General features: G+C 47.0%; 1 protein-coding gene across 9 annotated transcripts in view; it reads right to left on the minus strand.

Moving 5' to 3' along the window:
• The window catches only part of LOC143142679 (bromodomain adjacent to zinc finger domain protein 2B-like), an 87883-nt gene that overhangs the window by 20685 nt on the left and 42198 nt on the right, over window positions 1-25000 (minus strand). For 2 of the 9 annotated variants that reach the window (XM_076303736.1, XM_076303745.1), the window contains exons 3-22: window positions 23213-23401; window positions 20193-20378; window positions 17505-17660; window positions 15995-16212; window positions 15270-15476; window positions 14487-14975; window positions 11918-12686; window positions 11323-11634; window positions 10056-10116; window positions 9500-9608; window positions 8948-9049; window positions 7746-7992; window positions 7251-7343; window positions 5728-5789; window positions 5328-5393; window positions 3959-4024; window positions 3215-3259; window positions 2819-2845; window positions 785-850; window positions 74-214 (exon numbers count right to left, since the gene is read on the minus strand). In XM_076303736.1, the coding sequence (XP_076159851.1) occupies window positions 74-214; window positions 785-850; window positions 2819-2845; window positions 3215-3259; window positions 3959-4024; window positions 5328-5393; window positions 5728-5789; window positions 7251-7343; window positions 7746-7992; window positions 8948-9049; window positions 9500-9608; window positions 10056-10116; window positions 11323-11634; window positions 11918-12686; window positions 14487-14975; window positions 15270-15476; window positions 15995-16212; window positions 17505-17660; window positions 20193-20378; window positions 23213-23399 (3609 nt within the window). In that variant the 5' untranslated portion in view covers window positions 23400-23401. Of the gene's footprint in view, window positions 1-73; window positions 215-784; window positions 851-2812; window positions 2846-3214; window positions 3260-3958; window positions 4025-5327; window positions 5394-5727; window positions 5790-7250; window positions 7344-7745; window positions 7993-8947; window positions 9050-9499; window positions 9609-10055; window positions 10117-11322; window positions 11635-11917; window positions 12687-14486; window positions 14976-15269; window positions 15477-15994; window positions 16213-17504; window positions 17661-20192; window positions 20379-23212; window positions 23402-25000 lie in introns of all 9 variants that reach the window. The other 7 variants (XM_076303739.1, XM_076303744.1, XM_076303742.1 and 4 more) reach the window with 4 other exon arrangements.

Below are 25000 nucleotides of genomic sequence, written 5' to 3' on the forward strand. Positions count from 1 at the left end.
ATATCCTTGCTGGGCCTCATGTAGTAGGTATATTTGGGCGTTTGCACCTGTGTGTGTGTGTGTTTGTGAATACCTTGTGGTCAGCGAGGCACATGTCCTCGTTGGGCTTCTTCATCTCGCGGGCGATCTCCAGCTCTAGCCGCCGCAGCTCCATCTTGCGCTCCTGCTTCAGTCGCTTTTCATCACGCTTCTCCTGACGCAGACGCTCGCGCTCCTGACCACACACACACAACACACATCACAACATGTCAAAGCACAATGCATCACACTTCAGCACACAAACACACACACACACCAAACCATGGCTCCAGTCCAGTGGGCATCGATACACTAGTGCAAAGAATGCCACTCCAGTTCACCACAACACATAGCCAGAAGTTGGTGTGTGTGTATGTCAATGTGTAGTCTAGGCGACTAAAATAAAAGTAGTTGAGAAATGTCATGCCACTGTGGGTTTTCATATTCCTGCGCCAGCAACAAAAAGTCAGCTACAAGATGATCTAGTTTCTATGACAATTTGTATGACAACATAACTAATGTCTGTTTATGTTTTCACTCCATTTCATTGTGATATGGCAGACACATGAAACACAGCAGCAGACTGTGACCAAGGCAACAATCCACAAATATTGAACGTTTAGTTGCTATCCAATTAGGATGAGGATGCCACAACTTTGACATTGTTTTTGATGTATGTGAGAAGCGGCGACACCCTAGCAGACACAAATGTTTATGACACAGATGACGCAGTCACAGCTGGCAGGATTGGGAGGTCATGAGGTACCTCGGCCTTCTTGCGAGCCTCTACGGCCTTCATCAGCATCACATGCTGCCTCCTCCTCTCCCTCTCCTGCAGACAAGAGCGAGAGAGAGAACGTGAGAGTGAGGGAAAGACAAAGGAGTGGAGAGATGATAAAACATATGTACAGACACGGTGCTATGTGCAGACAAGACAATTAACAGCCTCTGATAGCATGTTCAGCAGACAAAGAGAGAGAGACAGAGAGGAAAGTGAAAGAGAGAAGGAGAGAGTGAACGTGAAATACAAGACACGTCACCATGACCATGACGGGCGGCTTTTTTTGGTTTGCTTTGTTTTTGATCAGCCGAAGGGGGGGGGGGGGGTGTTTAGGATGACAACCGAAAGAAGCAAAGTGGGGAGAGGGAAAAACAAAACAAAACAAAAGGCAACAAGAACGAGTGGTGAAGAGGAGAGGAGGATAAGAAGCATCCAGTGCATCTGGGGTTAGCCCACCTACTGTACGCTGCTTTAGGTAGAGGCCACCAGAGACAGAGGAGAACAAGATTGAAAGATAAAAAAGAAAAGAAGCAGCAGAACATGGCTCCTCGTCCTACTGTGTGTGTGTGTGTGTGTGTGTGTGTGTGTGTGTGTGTGTGTGTGTGTGTGTGTTTGGCCCAATACATCATTCAGTGTTCGGCAGCCTACACTAGAAATGATGTTGACTCATAGCCTTCATCCATCTTACTGTGTGTAGGAGATCCATATTGCTTAGCAAAATGCCATACAACATAATGTGGACCTTAAGAAAGCAATGTGTCCAGGTAATTTACGTCTATGCTATATTTATTGATCCGGCCATATTTTACTGTTCTATACATCATAAGAACAGAAAGTATTTTTGTTTGTCTATAAAAGTATATTTATGATTCCAATTAAAGGTATATGATGAATTCAGACTATTTGTAAAAAATTACCATTTTAGTAGGATGACATTAGAGTGACTATTGACGTGAGTATGCTTTTTTTACACATAGAAACATCAGTGAGTGGATGCTAGCTGAAACATTAGCCTTTAGTATCAGTGTGCTCTAATGGCTAGAGAAGCACAGCATGTGTGGTCAGGTCAAGCTGACGTGCATAAGACGCCCATCATGGCTGTGTGTGTGTGTGCGGGGTGAGTGTGTTGTGGAGGGTGTTGTTGTCGTGGATGTGGATGGAATGACAAATGGAGAAGATTGGAGTGGCAAAACCAGCTGAATTACACTGTTCCCGTGGCTGTAGGCGGGAGTGTGTATGAGTGTGAGTGTGTGTGTGTGTGTCAGTATGTGTGCGTGTGTGTGTGTTTATGTGTGTGTGTTTGTGTGTGTGTGTGTGAGTGACACACAGCAGTGAGCTGTGCACATGTACACACACACGTATACATACACACACACACACACACACACACACACACACACACACACACACACACAGACACACACACACACACACACACACACCCACACACACACACACACTTCATAGAGCACTATAAACAAGCACAGGTACTCACAGCCATTCCACAAAACACAACCACGACATACACCATCAATCAATAACCTGAGTAAATATCAATGTGCACAACACACAGACACACACATACATTCACACAGGTGGCTATGGATGGCTTGAGTATTGTGCACAAGTTCAAACACTATGGAGCACCAGAGAGTGTGTGCATGTGAGCATCATATGCATCATGGGGACAGGAAAAGACGCCTCGACCACAGGTGGATTAAAAAAATAAATAAAATGGTCTATTTGTTTGGCTTATTTTTTTTAATCTCATAAATGGACATACATGGCAGAATGTGGGCAATGCATGTTCCTTTTTATGTTCAAATGGGGTGTTTGTTCTTTTTTCTTCTTTCTTTTATCATTATTATTTTTTTAAACGCTGGAAAAAAGCCATGCAGAAGAATGTAGTATGACAGCAGCCAGTGCTACACTTTATGCATTGCTATGACAACCATAAACACAACCAAAGTGCTGACGATGCGGGTGTTAGGGACATACAGAAAATAAACATACCCATACCATATCTAGTCTATGCCTCTCCATCTCCTGAGAGAGAGAGGTGGCAAAGTATTATCAAAACAGAAAAAATAGATATGTATGTATATATAAAAAATATATTAATGTATATAAATGTATAGATGTATATATGTAAATCACAATGCCATTTAAAAGGAGAACATTGACAACTAAAAATGTCTGTAAATAAGAGATTTTAAAACCCCGAGAAAGATCAACCCACTGCCACAAGCATGGAGATATTAACCAAAGAAGAGAACACAAAGAAGATCTTATAAGGAAACTACAACAGTGGCTAGCTGTATTCAGAATGCCCCACCCCCTCACACAGATCCATATGTTCCTTATTGTATATATACCCTTAGCAGAATGCTGCTGCCCAGCACAGCCACTACATACCTGGTGCTTCAGAATAATCGCCTGTTGTCTCCTCATCTCTTTCTCCTAAAATAACAAGAGAAGAAAGAGAGAAAGAAGGACAAATGCAGGAAGGATGGAGAAGGATGGAGGAAGGCAGACATTAGCACCTTCAGTCACATACTGTCAACATTGTTTTGGTTTTCAAGTTCTAAACCCATCACATCCAGTGTAGATCTGATGTTGACCAGAGTGACTTCTCTAAAGGGTATCTAAAATCAGCCCTAAAATATACAAGTTGGCTTACTGTAACTCTAACCACACTGCTTCAATAATGACAGATATTTCTAAACATTGCTTAATTGATTTCATATCGCTCAACCAATTAATCATTCTCAATAACAAAATAGATCTAAAAGCATAAGCGCTGCTCTCCTGCAGCCCCGGGCCTCTGAGAGTGTGACCCTCCGTGTGCAGTACACACACTGACCCCAGGGATGGGAGCGGTGTGTGTGTGTTTGTGTGTGTGTGTGTGTGTGTGAGGGCTCAGTTTACGGTGAGGAGGGGACTGAGATTCTTTCCAGTCAGTGGTGACATGACTCCCACATATACCACAAACAGCACACACAAACCTGCACAGATGCACTTCTAACCAATTTCTACACACAGTTCATATGACTGAAACATCTCTCACTCGCTCACTCTCTCTTTCTCTCTATCTCTCTCTCACACACACACATACACACACACACACACACACACACACACACACACACAAGGACTGACCTTTATCCGTTTCTCTGCTTCCAATATTTTGGCATTGGCAGCTTCCTCTCTCTTTTTCCGCTTGGCCTGCCAATGCAAAGCAGTGGAACATCAGCTTCACTGACAACAACACCACACTGCACATTACAACCCCTCAACACCCAGCTATTAAGTATGTGTGTGTGCATGTGTGTGTGTGTGTGTGTGTGTGTGTGTGTGTGTGTGTGTGTGTATGTGTGTGTGTGTGTGTGTGTGTGTGTGTGTGTGTGTGTGTGTGTGTGTGTGTGTGTGTGTGTGTGTGTCTGTGCGCGCACATATGTAAAAACCCCATAGAGGCAAGGCCTCCTACACAATCATCTACAAAAAAAGTGTGTGTGTAAGTGAAAATGCGTGTGTGTGTGTGTGTGTGTGTGAGCGTGTGTGTGTGTGTTTGTGCATGTGTGTGTGTGTGGGGCCTATTGGGTGTGAGTGCTGCTTGGGAGTGTGTGTGTTCCAGAAGAGAGGACCGGTGATTGAGAGCTTCTCCAGACGTCTGGGCTGCCTTGATTTTGATTAAATCAGCCTGGGGTATCTCAAAACACTCTGACTTCCAAAACATCTAATTTGTTTACTCACGTATTTATTCAGTCATTTTCCCCCTCCACACGCAAAAAAAAAAAAAAAAATCTAAATTAAATAAAAAACAAAACCACAACAACTTGCTTGACTTGCCAGCCAAATTAGCAAAACCGAGCAAGGATGAATTATGGTTCTGCACTGAAGGAAAAAAAGAGGAAAGATATTTAAATATGTAATTACTAACGGGGAGAAATCCCGTTAGGAGTGGCTTGCCAAGCGTGTCAGCTTCAATTTGCCTTGGCCCCAGCCGGAGCAGGACAGGAGTGTGCAGTAATTGGCCGAGTGAAGGAAACCGTTTCTCTCGTCCTTCCACCTACTTATGCTAAAGTGTTACTATTGTCTGATAAAAGAAAAGAGCATAGTGTGTGTGTGTGTGTGTGTGCGTGTGTGGATGGGGTCTAGGAGAAAAAAATCTTTCATGTCCAATTTAACTGCTGGTGCTTGGCAATTGAGATGCCAATTTAATAGTGGACGATGCCCCGCCGAAACCAATTTGGCATTAGTTCCATGCCAGCATTATGCCATAAACTCGAGTCGTGTGTGAGACCTAGAGAAAACTTTGCAGCGAGCTTTTGAGAGTGTGTAGTATGCAGTGGCTCGGAACATCAGTCAGTGTGTAGACTGTGTATTGTGTTGTCTTTGTGTTTATGTGCATATAGGACTCTATGGAGGAGTGAGAATGCAAGCAAACGTGTGGTGTGTGACCAAACATGCATTTATTTGTGTGTCTGTGTGCGTGTGTGTGTGTGTGTGTGTGTGTGTGACTTTGTACCTCGAGTATCTGCTGGGCTCGCAGCTCTTTCTCCATCCTGATTTGCTGAATACGCTTAATTTTCTCCTGCAATTCAGAAAGAGGGAGGAGAGTGAGGGAAAGTGTGTGTGTGTGTGTGTGTGTGTGTGTGCGTGTGTGTGTGTGAGAGAGAGAGAGAGTGAAAGAGAGAGAGAGACAGAAAGACAATGACGGCAAAGTTGACAGAAAGAGACAGAGCAAGGAAGGGAAGGGCAGAGGAAGAGAGGAGGTGGAGAGGGTGTAAAAGGGAGGATGGGAATGTTAATTGAAAGTGCCTCAGTGCATAAAGAGGACTTGGAGAGGGGGAAGCTGCATTCTAATGGTGTGTGTGGGAGTGTGTGTGTGTGTGTGTGTGTGTGTGTGTGTGTGTGTCATTACTGACCTGCTGCTTAAGAATCTTGATTTGTTCTTTCTGCTTCCGTCTTTCCTCTGCAGCCATTATTGCTAAAGGGAGAGAGAGGAGACATGTTGAGGCACTGGACTGAGTGTGTGTGTGTTATGGTGTGTGTACCTGTTTTGTGTGTGTTACGGTGTGCGTACCTGTGTTGTGTGTGTTACGGTGTGCATACCTGTGTTGTGTGTGTTACGGTGTGCGTACCTGTGTTGTGTGTGTTACGGTGTGCGTACCTGTGTTGTGTGTGTGTTACGGTGTGCGTACCTGTGTTGTGTGTGTTACGGTGTGCGTACCTGTGTTGTGTGTGTGTTACGGTGTGCGTACCTGTGTTGTGTGTGTGTTACGGTGTGCATACATGTACCTGTGTTGTGTGTGTTACGGTGTGCGTACCTGTGTTGTGTGTATTCTGCTCTTGTGCTGTGTGTGGAATTGTATGAATGCTTGTAAGTACATGAGTATATTTCATAATATCTTATATTGATATTAACAGATAAATAATTGTAATGTGTGTATGTGTGTGTCTGTCAATGTTCATTTCAGACATACACAGGAAAGGTGTTAAATTCCTTATGCTATAATTAGGGGATTTTACACAATGTTTGATCAACGACCAAGTCTATTCCACATTACACAGTATTATAACATGAGACTCAATAACAATCAGTGTTTCCCATACATTGACTTATTTGTGGTGGCCCACCACAATATCAACACTGACCACCACACAATGATTTTCCATGTTGTACTATTTACATTGGATGGAATTTGTTTATAGTAGAGCTATGTGCACCTTTGCACAGCCTCTCCTTGTATCTCAACAACCTACTGTACATGCACGTTTAAAGAAAACATGAACAATCCTGCAATTGCTGCCATAAAAGTCGACTGGCTAAATTGGTCTTAAATCTGCATCATAACCATGCTGTGCTAATTTGTTAAAAACTGTTGCATTCAAGTTAATTCTGCAAACCTACCACCACAAATAGAATTCAATTCTGTGGGAAACACTGACAATGCACAATTGGCTTGTGGCAGTCACAATCGTATGGCATGTACTTGAGTTCCATAAAGGCACAGAACTCAAGTACATGCTATACGATTTCAGCAGTCTAAGGTGAGCCCTTTACAGCAGTCTAAGGTGAGCCCTTTACAGGTCTTTTCAGTGATCGTCCACGAAAACCAAAATCTAAGGCTATATTAAAGCTCACTGACAATGAAAAAGAGTTCAAATGTAACACTCAACATTTCTTAATTCTGCTCTGTTACAGTGATAGCAGACTATGTGGTCTCTTGCCTCTTTCCTAAAACAAAATATCAAGCATTCAAGCACTTTCAACAACTCATGCCTGTTTATGTTTGTTTTCATATATATATTGTTTGAATATATTTATCAAATGTACAAAAATTCAAAGATGTTAAGGACCTATGGGAACCTTGGTACATACGTGTGTATATGTGTACATGCCTACCTGTGTGTGTGTGTGTGTGTGTGTGTGTGTGTGTGTGTGTACCTTGTTGTTTCCTGGCCTCCTTGGCTGCTCTGGCGAGGGCTTGCTTCTCCAGTTTCCTCATCAGCTTCATCTGGGCTGCCTGCCGGGCAATTTCTGCAAGACGATATACACACACTTTAAAACCTACCTAAACGCACACTTACATACACACATACACCAATTCTGACACGCACATAAAGTGGCATACACTCTGTAACATACTCACACAGCTGTCTGTGGCAACACTCCTACCACTTATACAATTCTATCATGGTTGGTAATGTTTAGACTTACTTTGTCACTCATTTATTTACCGGTAATCGCTTCACAGCCAAAGTGTTACCCCACTTTTCCTATCAGTGTTTGATTTTGTACAATATTTCAATTCACTGTAGTGACAAGTCTGTGACCACTACAGTGTTTTGTTGGTGGTGGTGCAGTGTCTCAGTATAACCAGCAGGGCAGTGATAGTGGTGCTGCTCTCTCTCTCTCTCTCTCTCTCTCTGTTTCTCTCACCCTGTGCCTCCAGTTTGCGCAGCAGCTTTGCCTCAGAGGGGCTGGGGAAGTCGGCCTCGCCCACGTTAGGCGGGCGCCCCTTGCGGCGCCGTGACCCCCCACCGGACCCCCCGCCGGACCCTGAGCCCAAGCCCTCTTCGGCCGGCCGCTGCAGCCGCTCCGAGTTGGGGGGACGCCCACGCCGACCCTCCATGGCCAGCAGGCGAGGGATGACCTCCTCGTCCTTCAGCAGGCACCACTGCAGACCCTGCGGAGGGCAAGGTGGAGGGGGGGGGTGTGGAGAGAGAGGGTGAGGAGGGAAGGTGGCACGTTAGATGGCCTTAAAGAACAAAGTCCCCCTATCAGTCCGTCTTCATCTCTATTCAACCTCCAGCTGTCTATAGAGTGGCCTGTATTTCTGTCTGTCTCTCGGAGGAGTCTGTCTCACTGCAGCCCTGCTTTGTCTGTCCATGTTTCTGTCTGCATTGCTGCCCGTCTTCGACGGCCCCCTCCGTTCCAACATGCTAGGTGTGTCTTTGCTCACTAGTGCTGCTCAGAGCTGAGAGACTGCCATTCCCCTCCCTCACCTCCAAACCCACGTGCTCCTTTAATGAGTCACTTCTGTCTCTTCTCTTTGCTCCTCTCTGACCTCATCCCTCACTTCAACTGTTATCACAGAGAGATAGTGAGATAGATAGAAAGAGAGGGACAGAGAGAGAGAGGAGAGAAATAAAGAGAAGGAGAGAAAGAGAGAGATGGAAAAAATCAATCTGCAGCCTGAAAAAGAAAGCAGGCGGCTGAGCTGAAGTGTGTTGTGCTGATGCAAATCTCTGAGCCTGCTTCTGTCTGCTCTACTCTTATCTGCCTGAATAGATGGCAGAAAATATGAAAAAAACAAATACAAAAAAAAAAACAGGAAAGGCGTTGACAAACAACCTGTGGAAGTAATGGGAACTGATTATTACATGTGCATTCATTCATTAGACTGGAACAGGGGACCAGAAGCTAACTGTCTCTCAGTCAATACCCACAATATGCCCAACTGACTCTAGATAAAGGAGAGAGAGAGAGAGAGATAGAGAGAGAGAGAGAAAAAGATACCTATACAGGAAGATGGAGAGCACAGGAAGAGAAGAGAGAGAGAGAGAGAGCGAGAGAGAGAGCGATGGATAGACTGATAGAGGGCAGGAGTGGAAAATAAATAAGAGATGAAAAACAGTCACCTGGGGTCCATCTCTGGCTTCATAGAAGTCACCAACCCTTATTTTTGCACTGAAGCTAAAATTATCTCGTGTGATGTCAGCTATTCCATTTCTGGATAGATACTACAGAAGAGAGAATAATGGTGTTGGTGAGAACAGGCGATCAGAGAGCGGCTTCCAAAGTAGGACACGTGAAAGCAACCTTAAAGCGGTGGGCAAAAGCTGACAGCACTGGTCACTACTGCATACTGCACACTGCACACTGAATACCAAGTACACTGCTATTAGCAAAGTGGCCTACTGTGCCAGCTTACACGGTACAAGGCTCTGTCTCTACCCAATTAGTCTAACCAATGTTACAGGGTTTTGCGCTAGGATGGTGAGGTTGGGGAAGTATTCTGAATAAAGCAGTGGAGGTGGTGGGGGGGGGGGGTGGAAGTGGGTGTGAGTTGGGTGAGGGGTGGGTGAGAGTGGGGGTTTGGTGGCAGGTGGGGGTAGGGGGGGCTGTGCAAGCCATTAACAAGGGGTGAGCAAAAAGAAAAAAAAACATAGAACAAAGTCAGGAGGGTTTACCTTCACCACGTCAGGGTACTGGCGCAGCCGTTTGCCACAGGGTGCGTAGTACGCCACGTCGCCCTGGAGACGACCCCCTGCCATCTTGATCCGTGTCTCTCGCTGCCAGCTGAGGTTTAAAGTAGTGAGTGAGGTGGGGAGAGAAAAGAGATTAGTCTGACGGAGGTGGGGAATTTTCTTTTCTTTTCTTTCCTTGTGTTCGCTATGTCCATCAACAGTAGCCGCCAGCTCGGTCTTATTGCATGGAGCTGGCACTTGTGAGGTTAATAATACTGATATGGAGAGAATGTCAGGCCATTTAGTAACAAGCACGGCTCCTCGCTGCAGAGAGGCAGAAAATAGCGCCGAAGAATCCTTCAAACCCAGAGGCGAAAATTCATGGCCTTGAGAGTGCCAATCAAATGCAGACTGATCATTAAACAGCAGTTAGAGAACACAAGCTGCAGGCCCATGGCCTGAAGAGAAACAGAGAGAATGTGTGTGTGTGTGCATTTGTCTACCCCTTCATCTGTGTGTGTGTGTGTGTGTGTGTGTGCGTGTGTGTGTGAAAACATACCCCATCTCAAGAGGAATTCGCAGCTCCTCCTCACTAATCACCCTCTTCCTCTTTGCAGAGCCTACAGGGAACACAAGCTGGTTACTCACACACACACACAGCCTCACAGGAACACACAGCATAACCAGCCACATACACACACGCACACACACAAAAGCAAACTCGTACACACTTATGCACACATACAACGAGTATCATACTACAAAACATCCCCCAATCCCCTAACATACAATAAATACACAGTCACACACACACACACACACACACACACACACACACACACACACACACACACACACACAAAGCCTCACAGCATAAACAGGCAGTCACACATACACACACACAAATGCACACTCGCACACACTCATGCACATATATAACCCTCATCAACCAACAAAATATCCCTCAATCTCCTAACGTAAAATAAATACAGTCGAAACACACGCACATGCACACACAAAATGCAACCCTCTTGATTTGCTCCTGTGGCTAACCCCAGTGGCCCAGAGCTTTCTGGCTCCCCTTAAAGCACGTAAAGGCCCTCTTCTCAACATGACTGCCCTCTAATGCTGGTCAGAGCCGCCTGCACACATACACCACTGGGACTGACCAGGCCCCACCAGCTACTTAGCACTTTTGCACTTTTTATTTACCATCTTCATGGCATGACCAGAGAGATGGAGGGATGGTGAAAGAGAGAGAGAGAGGAGAGAATAATGGAAAGATGAAAAAGAGACAGAAACAGAGGGCAAAAAAGAGGATGATTCAGGAACAGAAAGAACAAAAAAATGACAGGGAAGGAAAAAGAAACTTGGAAAGGTTACCAGGCAGGGTATATGGAGAAGAAAAGATAATTGAATTTGATGATACATGAAGAACAACGCAGAGAGAGAGCAGGGGAGAGAGAGAGAGAGAGAGAGAGAAAGAGAGAGAGAGAGAGAGAGAGAGAGAAAGAGAGCAAAAAGGTAAAGGAGAGTCACAGGTAGAGGAACGACCTCCCCTCAATGCCAACCCAATCAACCCTCCCTTTCATCTCCCAGCAGGTGCACACCAGGCACCACAGGAGATGACACTGCAGCATACCTGACATGCGCACACACGCACACACACACACACACGCACACACACACAAACACACACAAAACACAGTCACATTCAGCATGTGCTTACTAAACATGTTCCCCTGCGTCCTTGCACTTGTTGCTGTTGTCAGTGCATTTGCCCCATCAGCCCCTTGTTGCAGGTGATCCCCAAACCCTTTCCATACCTGGGGGCGTGCTCCCCACGGAGTAGGAAGAGGACGGAGAGCTGTGATAGGTCAGAGCGCCCGCGCTGGTCACAATGGTGGGAGTGGCCACGCCGGTGGGTTTGATGACCTGCAGGTTGAGTGGCGAGCAGTCGGAGAGGCTGTGATTGGCGGAGGACGAGGCGCGGTGTTTGGTGGTCAGCTTGAGCGGGGTCTTCTCCCCCTCCAGGGAGCCCATGGCGGCCGGCGCCGCCTCACTGCTGCCACTCCCACTGCTCTTCTTCTTCTTCTTCTCTGAGCCGTTCACATCACCGTCAGAGTTGCTGTCCGACTCTGAGAGCCAGAGAGCACAGCGAGGTGGAGGAGGAGATGCATAGACGCAGTGATGAGAACATTGAGAATATAATATATATATCAGAATATTTAAAGATGCACTCCAGCTATTGACTAATCTCTAAAAACTCATCTTAGTTCATAATCATATATTTTTTTTACATTTATTTTATTAACATCCCTTCATTGCTTTGAAAAATGGAAACAGCTGGTAAGCATGTCTTGCCCTTGGGCTCATGTCCGATGCGGGGAGATGGAGCGCATGAGTAGGTGTCAGTCTTACCTGAGAGGCTGTCTTCAGAATCCTCCTCATCCTCGTCCTCTTCGTCCAACAAGTCGTCGTCCTCGTCGTCATCATCGTCCCCAGAGTCGTCCGAGTCCTTGCTGCTGGTAGCCGCTGGCTCGCCCCCCTCGGCCTTCGCCCCGTGCTGGAACAGGTCCACCAGTGACTGGGCCAGGTGGTTCTGACTGCTGCCCTTCCAGGTCCCCAGTGCTTTTGGGGTCTTGCTCTTGCGTGGCCCCCGGGCTCGACCCCCCTCGCTGGGGGCCGCAGGGGTGGTCAGAGGGGTGCTACTCTGGAGGTTCCCTACGGCTGCGGCCGAGGAGGAGGAGGAGGAGGAGGAGGAGGACAGGGTAGCTGGGGGTGGCTGGGTGCGCCCGCTCCCTGTGCTGAGGTTAACTGGCAGGGAGGTGTCGGAGGCGGGAGAGGGGGCGTACGGAGAGGCCCCCTGCTGGCTGCTGGGGGTGCGGGGCTTGGTGGTGAGGGCCAGGGGGGCGTCCTGGGTGGGGGGGTGCTGGATGACCCCGTTAGGCGGGTGCAGGCCCAGCAGGCTGGGGGGCAGTAGGAGGCCCGGGACCTCTGGAGGGGGCTTGGTGCGAGCGCTGGTGGCTTCAGGGGTGAGTTTGGGAGGGGGGAGCGAGGAGGAGGTGGAGGAGGAAGAGGAGGAAGGCGATGGTGATGAGGAGTGGACCCCCGACCTCCGACTGCTCTTGGAGGAGCCTGACTGCCTTTTCAGGGGGAGAGGGAAGGCCTGCTCCTGAGACAGAAAAGACTAGAACAGAGAAAAGAGAGAGAGGGAGAGAGACAGACAGAGGAGGTGGGGGAGAGGACACAGCCAGAGAATCACGTAATTGCACCGGCTGTCGCCCTGCATCATTGTTGGTGGTGGAAGTGCTATAAAGCACAATGCCCTCACACTCTATCTCTCACACACTCATACACACACACACACACACACACACACTCATACACACACACACACACACACACACACACACACACACACACACACAGTCTCATTGTGTCTTAATCACCCAGTCTGGGAAACAATGGCTGCCCAGCAGAAGAAATCATTTAGGGCATTGTGTTGAGTCAAATGCACTGAAAAGAGGATTGATTGTGTGCCCTGAAAGAGAAAAAGGAGGGATAAAGGGAGGAAGAGCAAGAAGGAGGGAGGGAGAGAGGGCTAAAAAGTCCTAATACTGCGCTTCACATGCACTGCTGAATTATGGCAAGGCAACATGTAGGGTTTTGAACTCACAGGCTTATCATCCAGACAGACGCCTGCGTTCACACACACACACACACACACACACACACACACACACACACACACACACACACACACACACAAACACACACACACGCGCACACGCACACACACACACACACACACACACACACACACAAACACGCACACACACACACACACACACACACACACACACACACACACACACACACACACACACACACACACACAAAGGGACACATGGCACACATGGCACACATATGCAGATACAAAAACACAGAGAGACCTTGTTCCAGGTCAATAATCTGACACATTTGAATATATTCATGCTTACAGCCAGACTGTGCAGTTACAGAGAGAGCACGGAGGCCTCTCCAAATACATCCATAACTGAACTATTCATCAATTCTATTAAAACAACTCCAAGCTCAAATGAAGCTTGTTTTTTTTTTATTCACAAAATCCTAGCATTAATTTCACAGCTAGAGAGAGGGGAGCTAAAGAAAAGAGAGCTCGAGTTGGTCCTCAGATTTAAAAAAAAAAGAAAAAAGAAAAGGAAAAAAAAGAAAAGGAAAACAAAGAAAGTGTCTTTGTAAGAAGTTGCGAGTTAATTGCTTGTCAGCTTTGCACAAGTAATTCCAATAAAGCTGATGGCATTGTCACTTTCATTTAGCAATGCAGGGTACACAGCAGGGAACTCTATCAACCTTAGATAAGAGAAGGAGGGTTTCTCTCTCTCCTCCTCTCTCTCTCTTTCTCTGTCCCTTTCTCTCTCTTCCTCTGTCCCTTCCTCTCTTGCATTGTGACCTTTGCAGAAAATGGAGTCAATAAAAAGAGACAGATGGTGAATATGAATAGGCTAAAAACGCAGCTAAAGTGGAAAGAATGGTGGCTGTTTGGGTGGAAACAGTGGCGAGAGGCTCCTTTTTAACAGCTCTCAAACTAAATGTGGCGTTACATTTAAAACCTTTATAAACCCTTTATTTTGCTTTTTTTCTCCGCTCAAACCGCACTTGTAACATTCTCTCTGTGTCTGACTGCCAGAACTACAGGCCTAGTCACACACACACACACACACACACACACACACACACACACACACACACACATACAAAATCCTAATGCCTAATGCACTGACAAACACACACACATGAAGTCGCCTAGACATATAAACACAATCACACAAGCCCACAATTCCCCACACATATTCAAATAATCACAAAGACACTTACACACACACACACACACACACACACACACACACACACACACACACACACACACACACATACAAGTCAGCCCAGTCACTGCTGATCCTACCTGTTTGAAGCGGAACTGGGTGAGGTGAGCCAGCGATGCTTCCAGAAGCTTCCGGCTGGCGGTGGCCTCCAGCGAGGGGTTTTGTGGCTTGGCCCTTACTGGGGGCAGCGGCGAGGGTGAGAGGGAGGGCGGCTTTGGGGACGAGGAGTGGGGCATGGGCCGCGGCGGAGAGGGCACTGAGAGCGGCTTGGGCGACGAGCAGAGTGAGAGCGGAGCGTGCTGCGGAGACGAGGGCCGAGGCTTTGCTGAGGAGGACGGCGAGGCGGCCAGTGGCGGCCGTTGTTGTTTCGGGGAGCCTTCACCACAACCCCTCGGGTGGGCCACCAGGGCCAGGGGCTTAGTGCTGGCCGCCAGCCCTATGGCCTGGATCACACTGGTGTGGGCTGGGGGGAGGAGCAGAGGGGGGGAGGAGGGGAGCAGTGTGGGGGGGTCCAGGGCTTTGGAAGATTTGGATTTGTCTTTCTTCAGCCCAGAGGTAGGGGTTAGTAGCTAAAGGCAGAATAACAGTAGAATTGGTCATTCATCAGGCAAGCAGAATCATCTACAACAACAGCTTCACAGATACAGCTCTAAGAACCAAAGTGACTGTTCAACTTTACATTTGAAGATGCTAGGACTAACATCTTTACAGATCCAGGTCTGAGATCCTAATCTGATCAGTTCCAAATAAACGGACTGATTATACATAGGAGGTATACAAATGTTAAAAGTGATTCATCTATCAGCTGTCTGAAGACACAGGGATAAATTCAATAAACAAGAACAAAACACCATTAAGTTCACCTTTGCCTTCTTCTTCTGCCTCTCTTTCTCATAGTCTGACTCATCGCTCTCTTTGCTCTGGTCATCATCGTCCTCTTCATCGTCATCCTCATCTTCCTCACCCAGGTCATCAAGGTCGCTGCTGCTCACACCATCGAGGTCACTGTCCGAGGAGCCCGATTCGCTGTCACTCACGGCTGAGCCTGTGCCAGCCTTTTTACGCAGCTTCTGCAACACCAGAGCAGCACAAACTCAAACTCAACTTCACAGCCCAAGACAAGGCCTCCAATCACAATACAGTGCAGTATGCGGAACAGTGCAGTATGGGGAACAGTGTAGTATAGGGAACAGTGTAGTATAGGGAACAGTGTATAGGGAACAGCGTAGTATAGGGAACAGTGTAGTATGGGGAACAGTGTAGTATAGGGAACAGTGTAGTATACCATCTAACTTGCAGCTTGGCAATATTCATCCCTTTGGCCAGCTGAGCTACATTGTCTTTTTATAATCATAGAAACATATTTTACACACTTCCCCAATTTCCATATAAATTTGACAGCCCCTAGCACACTATAATCCTGTATGTGTTTAGGAAGTTTGCAATGGCCCTCACACCTAACCTTAGTTAAGGAAGCGCTCGAAAATCATTTGCTAAGTCAAGAACACCATTACTGCATTGTGGTGGTCCATCATAGTCCACAGTGGGGAGAGGGGAAGAGCTCAGGCCTAGGACTCCTCCAACTCACCTTCTCTTTGGGCTTCTGCCCGCTGCTCTTGTCCAGCAAATCTGCTGTAGCTGCGCTGCTGTTGTGGAGGCTGCTCTTGTGGCCGCAGGGTTTGGAGCCGGGGGTCCGGGCCTGGTCCAGGGGCCCCTGAGCCGCTGAGGATGGGGTGATGCTGACGCTTCCTTTGCCTGGGCCCGAGGAGGATGAGACCACACTGCCGTTGACCGCGCCATTCACACCTGTGGACAGTAAGGAGACCGGCTGCCAGTTACATAACACACACCTCATGTGTCGCATCCACGTCACCTTCAGAGGCGCAACACCTGAAGCAACACGTTAGTGTCCTTTCATGTGGTTCCTGCTATGGAAATCAGTCCTGTGTTTTTCCTTCAACACTCCACGAGCAAGTTTGTGACAATCACCTCACCTGACCTCAGTTAAAGAGGTGCTGAAAACTCAGCCGAGACAAAAACACCAATATTGTGTATTGTGATGGTCTATGATGAGATCAGATGCAGTGGTGTCATTACGGAGTTCTACATGGCAGCTGAATGAGGATTATGTGCCGGATATGTATTGGGAGAATAAATGTGACATTTACGAGATGAAAAGAAACAGTGGTGTGTTGAAGGGTGCCAGAATCAGCCGCCGAGTCACAAAGCTGATTTATTTCAAAGCTATAGTGCCTGCCCACATGAAAGCTATGACACCCCTTTAGATTCCCCCTCTGTGTTTAAAGCACAAGAAGCAGACAGTAATCTCTGCATTACTGTCTTACAGAGGACTAACACCCCCCCCAACACACACACACACACACACACACACACTGCACTGTAAATGTCTTGGACTGTGTTTAATAGGAGTGGATTGTTCGCCTGTAACAGACCTAAGTTTTTAAATCTGGTGAATTATTCATGGGCCTGTTGAATATTATGCATGACGCAGCCAGAAACAGATGCTATATCATTAGCATCCACTATGTAGAACAGTGGTGTGGTCCCCACATTATACAAATACACATATGCACATACGATACACACACATGCTTACTAATGTGCACACACACACATACACACACACACACACACACACACAGTTACTGTAGAGTAATAGGCAACAGTTGCTCAGCCTCTGTTTACCAACACTGTCCATGAGGTTGACACATTTAATGAGCTTACTGAGGGAGAGAGAGAGAGAGAGAGAGAGAGAGAGAGAGAGATAGAGAGAAAGGTTCTTTGTCTTTTGTGTTGGTTTTACATGTAGTGCAGTGGTCTATAGTGGGAATTCCCACGTGGGAACACACACACACCCATACTGTAGACCTACATACTGTACACAACACATTTAGATATATACTCACAAATAGCACTTACTTGCAGAAAAATACACACAAACATACATACAACAGAGACAAAGGTGGAAAAGACAGATGTGGAGAGAGAGTAAGGCCAGCATGTGCTGAAAGCAGTCAAAGAGAGCCAGGAGTGCAGTAGGACGGCTGGAGTAGTGCGGTGGCAGTGGGGTCTCTCACCCTTGGGGGTCCGGCTGCTCTTGCTGGGTGTGCGGGACTGGTAGGGACTGGCCTCATGGTTCTGCAGAGGAGGGGCGAAGAGGTGCGGCAGGCCCAGGAAGGGGGGGAAGAAGGCAGCCGGCGTGTGGCCGTGGGCCTCCGTGGCTCTCCACCACTCTGGAGGAGAGAGAGAGCATTACAGTCTCATTTACAGCAAACCTAGTCCAATGGCCAAACTGCTGCACTTACAGGCCTGTATGCTATGTCTGGACATTACAATACTACTATCTGTGCACTAATAAAATATGACTCTGTGGACACAAATGACAAACTCCATACAGGAAAAAATATGATCAAACAAATTATCCATGGAAGGCAGGAATATATATAGGTGTATATTATATATTATATAGGGAAATATAATGTCTATAGCCTTAATAGCAGCTACTGAAAGGCAAAAGCCTTTATTCCAACTGAGCTCAGAAAGTAAAGACGCCATGTTGAAAGCGCAGCATGTAGCTGGGGTTACGTGTGCTCATGTACACACTGCACACACTAACAATATCAAACAGAACCACTAGCACAGTGGGCTCTCCACATCAAAGCAAACGTCTTCATGATTACTGGAGGACTAGGATATCTGACAGAGCGTTTCCTCTGTGCTGCTACTGTCTGGCACAACTCTGTCTCTAACAAAGATCATAATAACTCCAGTGACGCTAAATTATCTACAGCGGAATTCAGTTTGTGTGAGATATTTTGTTGGCAACTCGCAGCTCAGCCCTATAAATAGTCAAATCTGGTTCCCACACTGGGAAATCGGATGTTTGAGAGGCCTCCTGAGATGGCCTGTGATAGATGAACACACACACACACACACAAACACACACACACAGAATAACATTCTCAGCCACGCGAGGCTAATTTAATTCCAACAGGAAACACATTTTGATGAAGCTGCCTCTCGTTTGTGACTTTTACACAGGGGGAGCGTCTCAACGAGCTCTTACTGGCAGCAAGAAACACACACACACACACACACACACATACACACACACACACACACACTCACACACACACAAGCATAAAAACTAAACCACACACATATCCACACTAGTGTATAAAAACACAGACACACACACACACACACAGACAGCACACATTTCATCCCCACACACACACAAACTCAAACACCCCCACCACCACTAGAGGAAAAAAAGTCCCTGTATCACACGGCAACATAATTATCGTGTGTTTCTGCTGTTCTCTGTGCAGCTGTGTCTCTCCCTCAAGTCTGCCTGCTGCCACTTCAAATAGGCACAAAAATCACAGGAAAAAAGCACTTATATCACTAAGAGTGAATGTGTGTGTGTGTGTGTGTGTGTGTCTGTGTGTGTGTGTGTGTGTGTCTGTCTGTGTGTGTGTGTGTGTGTGTGTGTGTGTGTGTGTGTGTGTGTGTGTGTGTGTGTGTGTGTGTGTGTGTGTGTCTGCCTGAACACCTGAGTATTTGTTTGAAATATTTGCGATATACAAGCTCCGACAAAAAGACTGAAGAACAAAGGAATTAAGAGCTTTTGGGTTGACATGGGATAGCTCCCATCTTCAACTGGTGGCTGATGATATTTCTTTTGAAGAGAAACTCAATTCTCTCTTCTTCCATCTCCTCTCATTCAGACTCCTTGCTCTTGCTTTATCACTCTACCCTCTTCACCTTTCATCTCACCATCAAATTCTCCTCCGCTTTTCTATCTTTCTCCGAACCTCCATCTTAACCCCTCTCTCTGTCTTCTTTCTTTCCCCCCTATCTCCCTCCCTCCATAGCTCCAGATGTGGTGCCCTTGGTGCTGAGTGTTTCCCTATGAAGGCTCGTGTCTGTGAACCTGAAACAGGCTTTGGCCTCATCACACGCTCGGCTAGCATTCCAGCCCTGACCCACAGCTGCAGAAACACTTCCCTTACGAGACAGCATCACACTTCAAGCACATGCATAGGTTATATAGGCCACTAAAAGTGCACTATTTTGTGATTTTCATTAGCCTAAACTGACCACCTTCAGTACATAGAGGCAAACACAAGAGCGCTAGTCGAGTAAGTCTTCATGTGAAGAGTTTAGTTCTTTTTGTTCTTAATTTTTTTTTTATATCGTAGGGAAGTAAGTAGTAAAGCGTAGGTGAGTATACTCTAAGGATGAGCTAGTGTTTCTGTGAGGGTTCCATGTGGTAAAACTGCCCTGCCCATCAACTCTCTTCTGCAGCAGGAGAGACATGACTACACTGCTGCAACATCTGGTGCATGCATACACACTCCAACCGTCTTGAGTTTTCCATGGAAACACACACACACACACACACACACAAAAGCACGCGCACGGACAATATAGGCACACACACACACGCGCAATCACACACACAAAATAGATGGACAGAAATTCATAACATCCCCATATCACATAACCAATCACACAAACACACAGACACACACACACAGACAGACAGAAATTTCCATAAAATGTCTGATTATTACGTTCCTTGTGATGAAATAGCAAAGAGCATGTCACCCCTAAGCTATCTAACCCTAACTTTTGCATACCTAGATAATTAGACACAGAAAGTACAGCACACAACTCCCCCAAGAGGAAAAGGAGTTGTGCAGTTGTGGGTGTACAGTCTTTGTACACACATACACATACATACACATCCACACACTCACCTGTAAAGGCTCCCAGTTGCGGGTGTGCAGCCAGAGCTGCTGTAACACCCAGGGCCCCAAGACCACCGAATTCGGGGCGCGCTGAGCCTGGAGACAGCAGGCCGAAGGCAGGATGGCCCAGCAGAGGGAAGGCACCGGCCATAGAGGAGCCCCCGAATGCCTGCTCACCACCCCCAAACAGGGGCCCTGCCGGGGGGAGAGAGGGGTGGAGGGCAAGAGGAGGAGCGACAGAAAGAGAGAAACAGAGTGAGAAAAGGTGGAGGGAGAGGGAGAGCTATCCATTACTCATCATTACCCATCTACTTAACAATGCTATCACAACACGCCATTTGGATTGTTCACACAATCTACTAATACAACTACAGCACACACACACACACACAAATGCACACACACACACACACACACACACACACACACACACACACACACACACACGCACACACACACACGCACACACAAACACACACACACACGCACACACGCACACACGCACACACACACTTTAGAGAAGCAGGAACATTAAATATGAAAATATAGGTTGCACTACTAGCAACATACAGGAGGAAAAGCTGAAAAGAAAAAATGAACAGGACATGTAGAGAGTGAAAAAGAGGGAGAGAGAGGGGGGTGCTGTTGTAACAGCTGTTCATTGTGCCAGCTGGTGACGATGGAAAGACTGAGAAAGGGGGAGAGCAAGAGAGAGAGAGAGAGAGAGTGTGAGGCAGAGAGAGAGAGAAAGAGAGAGAGAGAGAAGAAAAGTGATGACTAGAGGAAACAACACCTTATCCGCAGAGCATTGGCAATGACTTCCACACACTTGTGTTGGGCCAGTTAAAAATACAACATCTCGCTCTGCATCCACAACCCCACCCCCCTCCACCCAACCCTGTCCTCTTCTCCCTCTCCTCCATCTCTGTCTCTATCCTCCTCTCTCATCATTCTTCCTCTGGAACATAAAGAACAACTCCCAGCGAACTAACGAAAGGAAATAAAACACCCCCCCACCACCACCCACCCCAATCGTTCCACTGGATGTGAGCTAAGGCTGCTGTTGTCACTAAGGACGACTGTAGTCGTGGTGGGAACCCATGGAGGAGAAAAGCACAGAGGAAAAGACAAGGATGTTTCCTTGACAATGGGAATACAGTTTGGAAATACAAGGGAGGGGGTGGAGGGACTTTTGGCAAAGCGACAGAGAGACATTTTTACTCATGACATGTAAAACAGAGAATGCTTACAGTTGCTCTGAGCTCAAGGCTGTTCACACACACACACACACACACACACACACACACACACACACACACACACACACACACACACACACACACACACACACACACACACACACACACACACAAACACACACACACACACAAACACACACACACACACACACACACACACACACACACACACACACTTCCAGTTAATGCACTTTCAGCCATTCAATAATTAAATCAGACTTGTGGAGAGCAAGGCAGAATTAGAGGATTTACCTGATATCCTTATCCACTCCCCCTCTCTTTCCACATCTCTCACTCTCTTTCTCTACCTTTCTCTCATCACTGATTTCTATCCCCTCTTTTCTTTAGCCATGCACATCATCCCTCACTCTCTCTCTTTCGCCCACCTGGCCACATCTATTTAGTCTCACACTCTCTATCTCTCTCTCGTGCTACCACCCCCTCAGTTCTCAGTCTGTCCATTTCCTTCTCTGCAACTGTTCCTCTCTCTCTCCTTCTCTCTCTCTCCTTCTCTCTCTCTCTCTCTGTGACATGAGTGTAGGGGATTAACACACTCTTTGTTGCTGGCAGTCAGCGTCTCCCGTGGATACGTCCACTTTTAATTGCTGCCATATGTGAGATTGAGGTTGTTTAGAAGTGTGTGTGAGTGTGTGTGTGTGTGTGTGTGCGTGTGTGTGTGTGTGTGTGTGTGTGTGTGTGTGTGTTGGGGGGGGTGTCTATGTGTGTATGCGTGTGTCGGTGTTTGTCCACCCTTGCAACTTCACATTAAAAATCATGCTGCTCACCGATTGCAGAAAACACAGACACACACACACCATCTCTCTCTCTCCGTCTCTCGCTCTCTCTCTCCATCTCTCTCTCTTTCAGTTGTGTGAACGTAATATGCAGTTGTCAGAGCAGCTGTGGTAGAGCAGTGACAGCCAACCTTCCTGACTCACCCTGTGTGTGTGAGTGTATGTGTGTGTGTGTGTGTGTGTGTGTGTGTGTGTGTCTGTAGTAAGAGAGCGAGAATGAGTGTGCTTGTATTTGTGTGTGTATGTGGATGACGGCGTTGGTGCTTTTGAGAGGAAGATTGCAAAAACATATATGTTTGTTTGTGTATGTGTGCGTGTGTGTGTGGTGATGTTTACGGTGATCTGGGTGTAAGTGTTTTGCTGTGAGTGAGCTTGGAAGTGGGGCAGCATGTTAAACATACATGTTTGTTAGCTTGTGTGTTTGTGTGTGTGTGTGTGTGTGTGTGTATGTTTGTGTGTTTGTGAGTAAGAGAAAGTGAGAGAGAGACAGGTTGAGAGTGAGAGAGAGAGAGAGAGACAGAGAAAGTGACATCACATCGAAAAATGTGATAATGCACCTCTCAGTGGTTGTGTGTGTGTGTGTGTGTGTGTGTGTGTGTGTGTGTGTGTGAGATATGTCTGCGGCAGATATGTGCCTCTGTGTGCCAGTGTGAAGGTGGAAAGAAGTATGAAGCAGTGAGAGAGGGATGGAGAGGAAGAGAGGAAAGAGAGTGGTGAAGACAGGAAGATGGACAGAGACACAGAGAGCGCTTTCTCAGCAGTCAACACTAAATGCAGCAAATACTCCCATTTCCGCATATCTGTGTGTGTGTGTGTGTGTGTGTGTGTGTGTGTGTGTGTGTGTGTGTGTTTGTGTGTGTGTGTGTGTGGGTGTGTGTGTGTGTGTGTTTGTGTGTGTTTGTGTGTGTGTGTGTGTGTGTGTGTGTGTGTGTGTGTGTGTGTGTGTGTGTGTGTGTGTGTGTGTGTGTGTGTGTACCTAGCGTGGCGGCGGAGGCGGCGTGCCCGAGGCTGCTCTTGGCATTGGTTGCAGGTGATGAGGAGGATGCGGGCGAGGACGCGGCAGGTGAGGAAGAGGAGGCGGCCGTGGCGGGGGCGCTAGCGGCCGCGTGCACAGACACACCTGCGCCTGAGGAGGGGGAGGCAAGCCGCTCACCAGACTCCATATCTGAGAAGCACACACAACAGCACACAGGTTAGCATGGAAAACACACACAGACGTGTACCACAGTATACAGAAGAAAACAGGATAACCCCGCACACACACACACACACACACACACACACACACACACACACACACACACACACACACACAGACACACAAAAACGCACAATCAAAGCATCATGCATGATGTCATCTTCCAGGGATGCAGAGATCCAGATAAATTGAATTCCTTTCACCAAGGATGATGTCATGTACACTAGACAAACATATTTCAAAACACACACACACACACACACACACACACACACACACACACACACACACACACACACACACACACACACACACACACACACACACACACAAATAGTCTGTATTGAGTATTAACAGTTTCTGGAAGAGGTACACAAACACTAGCATTTCATAATTTATAGGGTGGTTCACAGCCCCTTTTAAACACAGTGCTAAATGGAGCAATCGGTCATTGATGGGCTTAACAGGCAAATGATGATTACAGCACTCAGACCCGGCCCATCCTACATTGCACCAAGACTGAAGTTTATCAACTCTCTCTGTCTCTCTATCTCTGTCTCTCTATCTCTCTCTATCTCTTTCTCTGTCTGTCTGGAGGAAGAGGAAGAGAAAGGGAGATGAGACATTGAAGAGGTGGATATAAGAGAGAGGAGAAAGAGAAGGAGAAGAGAGGAAGAGAAAGGGAGATGGGACACTGAAGAGGTGGATATAAGAGAGAGGAGAGAGAGAAGAGAGGATAAAGGCAAATTGGTTAAGAGAAAAGGCAAACAGACAAGACTGAGAGGAAGACAGCTTCTGGAAAAGAAAGAGGGAAGGGCAAAAGGAAGAGAGAAAGAGGAGAGAGAAAGAGAGGGAGAGAGAGATAGAGAGACAGAGAGGGAGAAAAAAAAAACAAGACAGGGAAGAAAACAGAGTGAGGGGAAAAATAAAAGCAAGGACAAGGAGAGATAAAAGAGTACATCTTCGGTTACAGCCATTAAACACAACATACACACACACACACACACACACACACACACACACACACACGTCCCTTCCCACCATTTCATCTTTCCACTGTGCTCATCCTCCCCCCCTCTCCTTTCACACATGGTGCACACACACACACACACACACACACACACACACACACACACACACACACACACACACACACACACACACACACACACACACATTTTTTACAGACGGGCTTTGGTTATTGTATCATTATGCACAAACACTCAGCCTGTCCCCAGTGCCTGTGTATGTGTGCATACGTCTATGTGTGTGTGTACGGGCTCCTGCTTCCTCAGATGCACGCACACACACCACCTGATTACATCTGAGAGATGGAGCCATCTGCTGAATATCAACTACCATTCTCCTCGCTCACAGCTCTCTCTCTCTCTCTTACACACTACACACTACACACACACACACACGCACACTACACACACACACACACTACACACACACACACACACACACTCACACTCAAGACCGGAGCCTATATCCCACAAGAAATAGGAGAGGGGCCTCTTAGTCCCACTGCGATCATCTCTCCTCCTCGCTCTCTCTATCTCT

This window comes from Alosa pseudoharengus, unplaced genomic scaffold (assembly GCF_046254945.1).
Source record: "Alosa pseudoharengus isolate Yale_2024_CS ecotype anadromous, Long Island Sound unplaced genomic scaffold, YU_APseudo_1.1 YU_APseudo_1.1_scf_24, whole genome shotgun sequence".
Classification (NCBI taxonomy): domain Eukaryota; kingdom Metazoa; phylum Chordata; class Actinopteri; order Clupeiformes; family Clupeidae; genus Alosa; species Alosa pseudoharengus.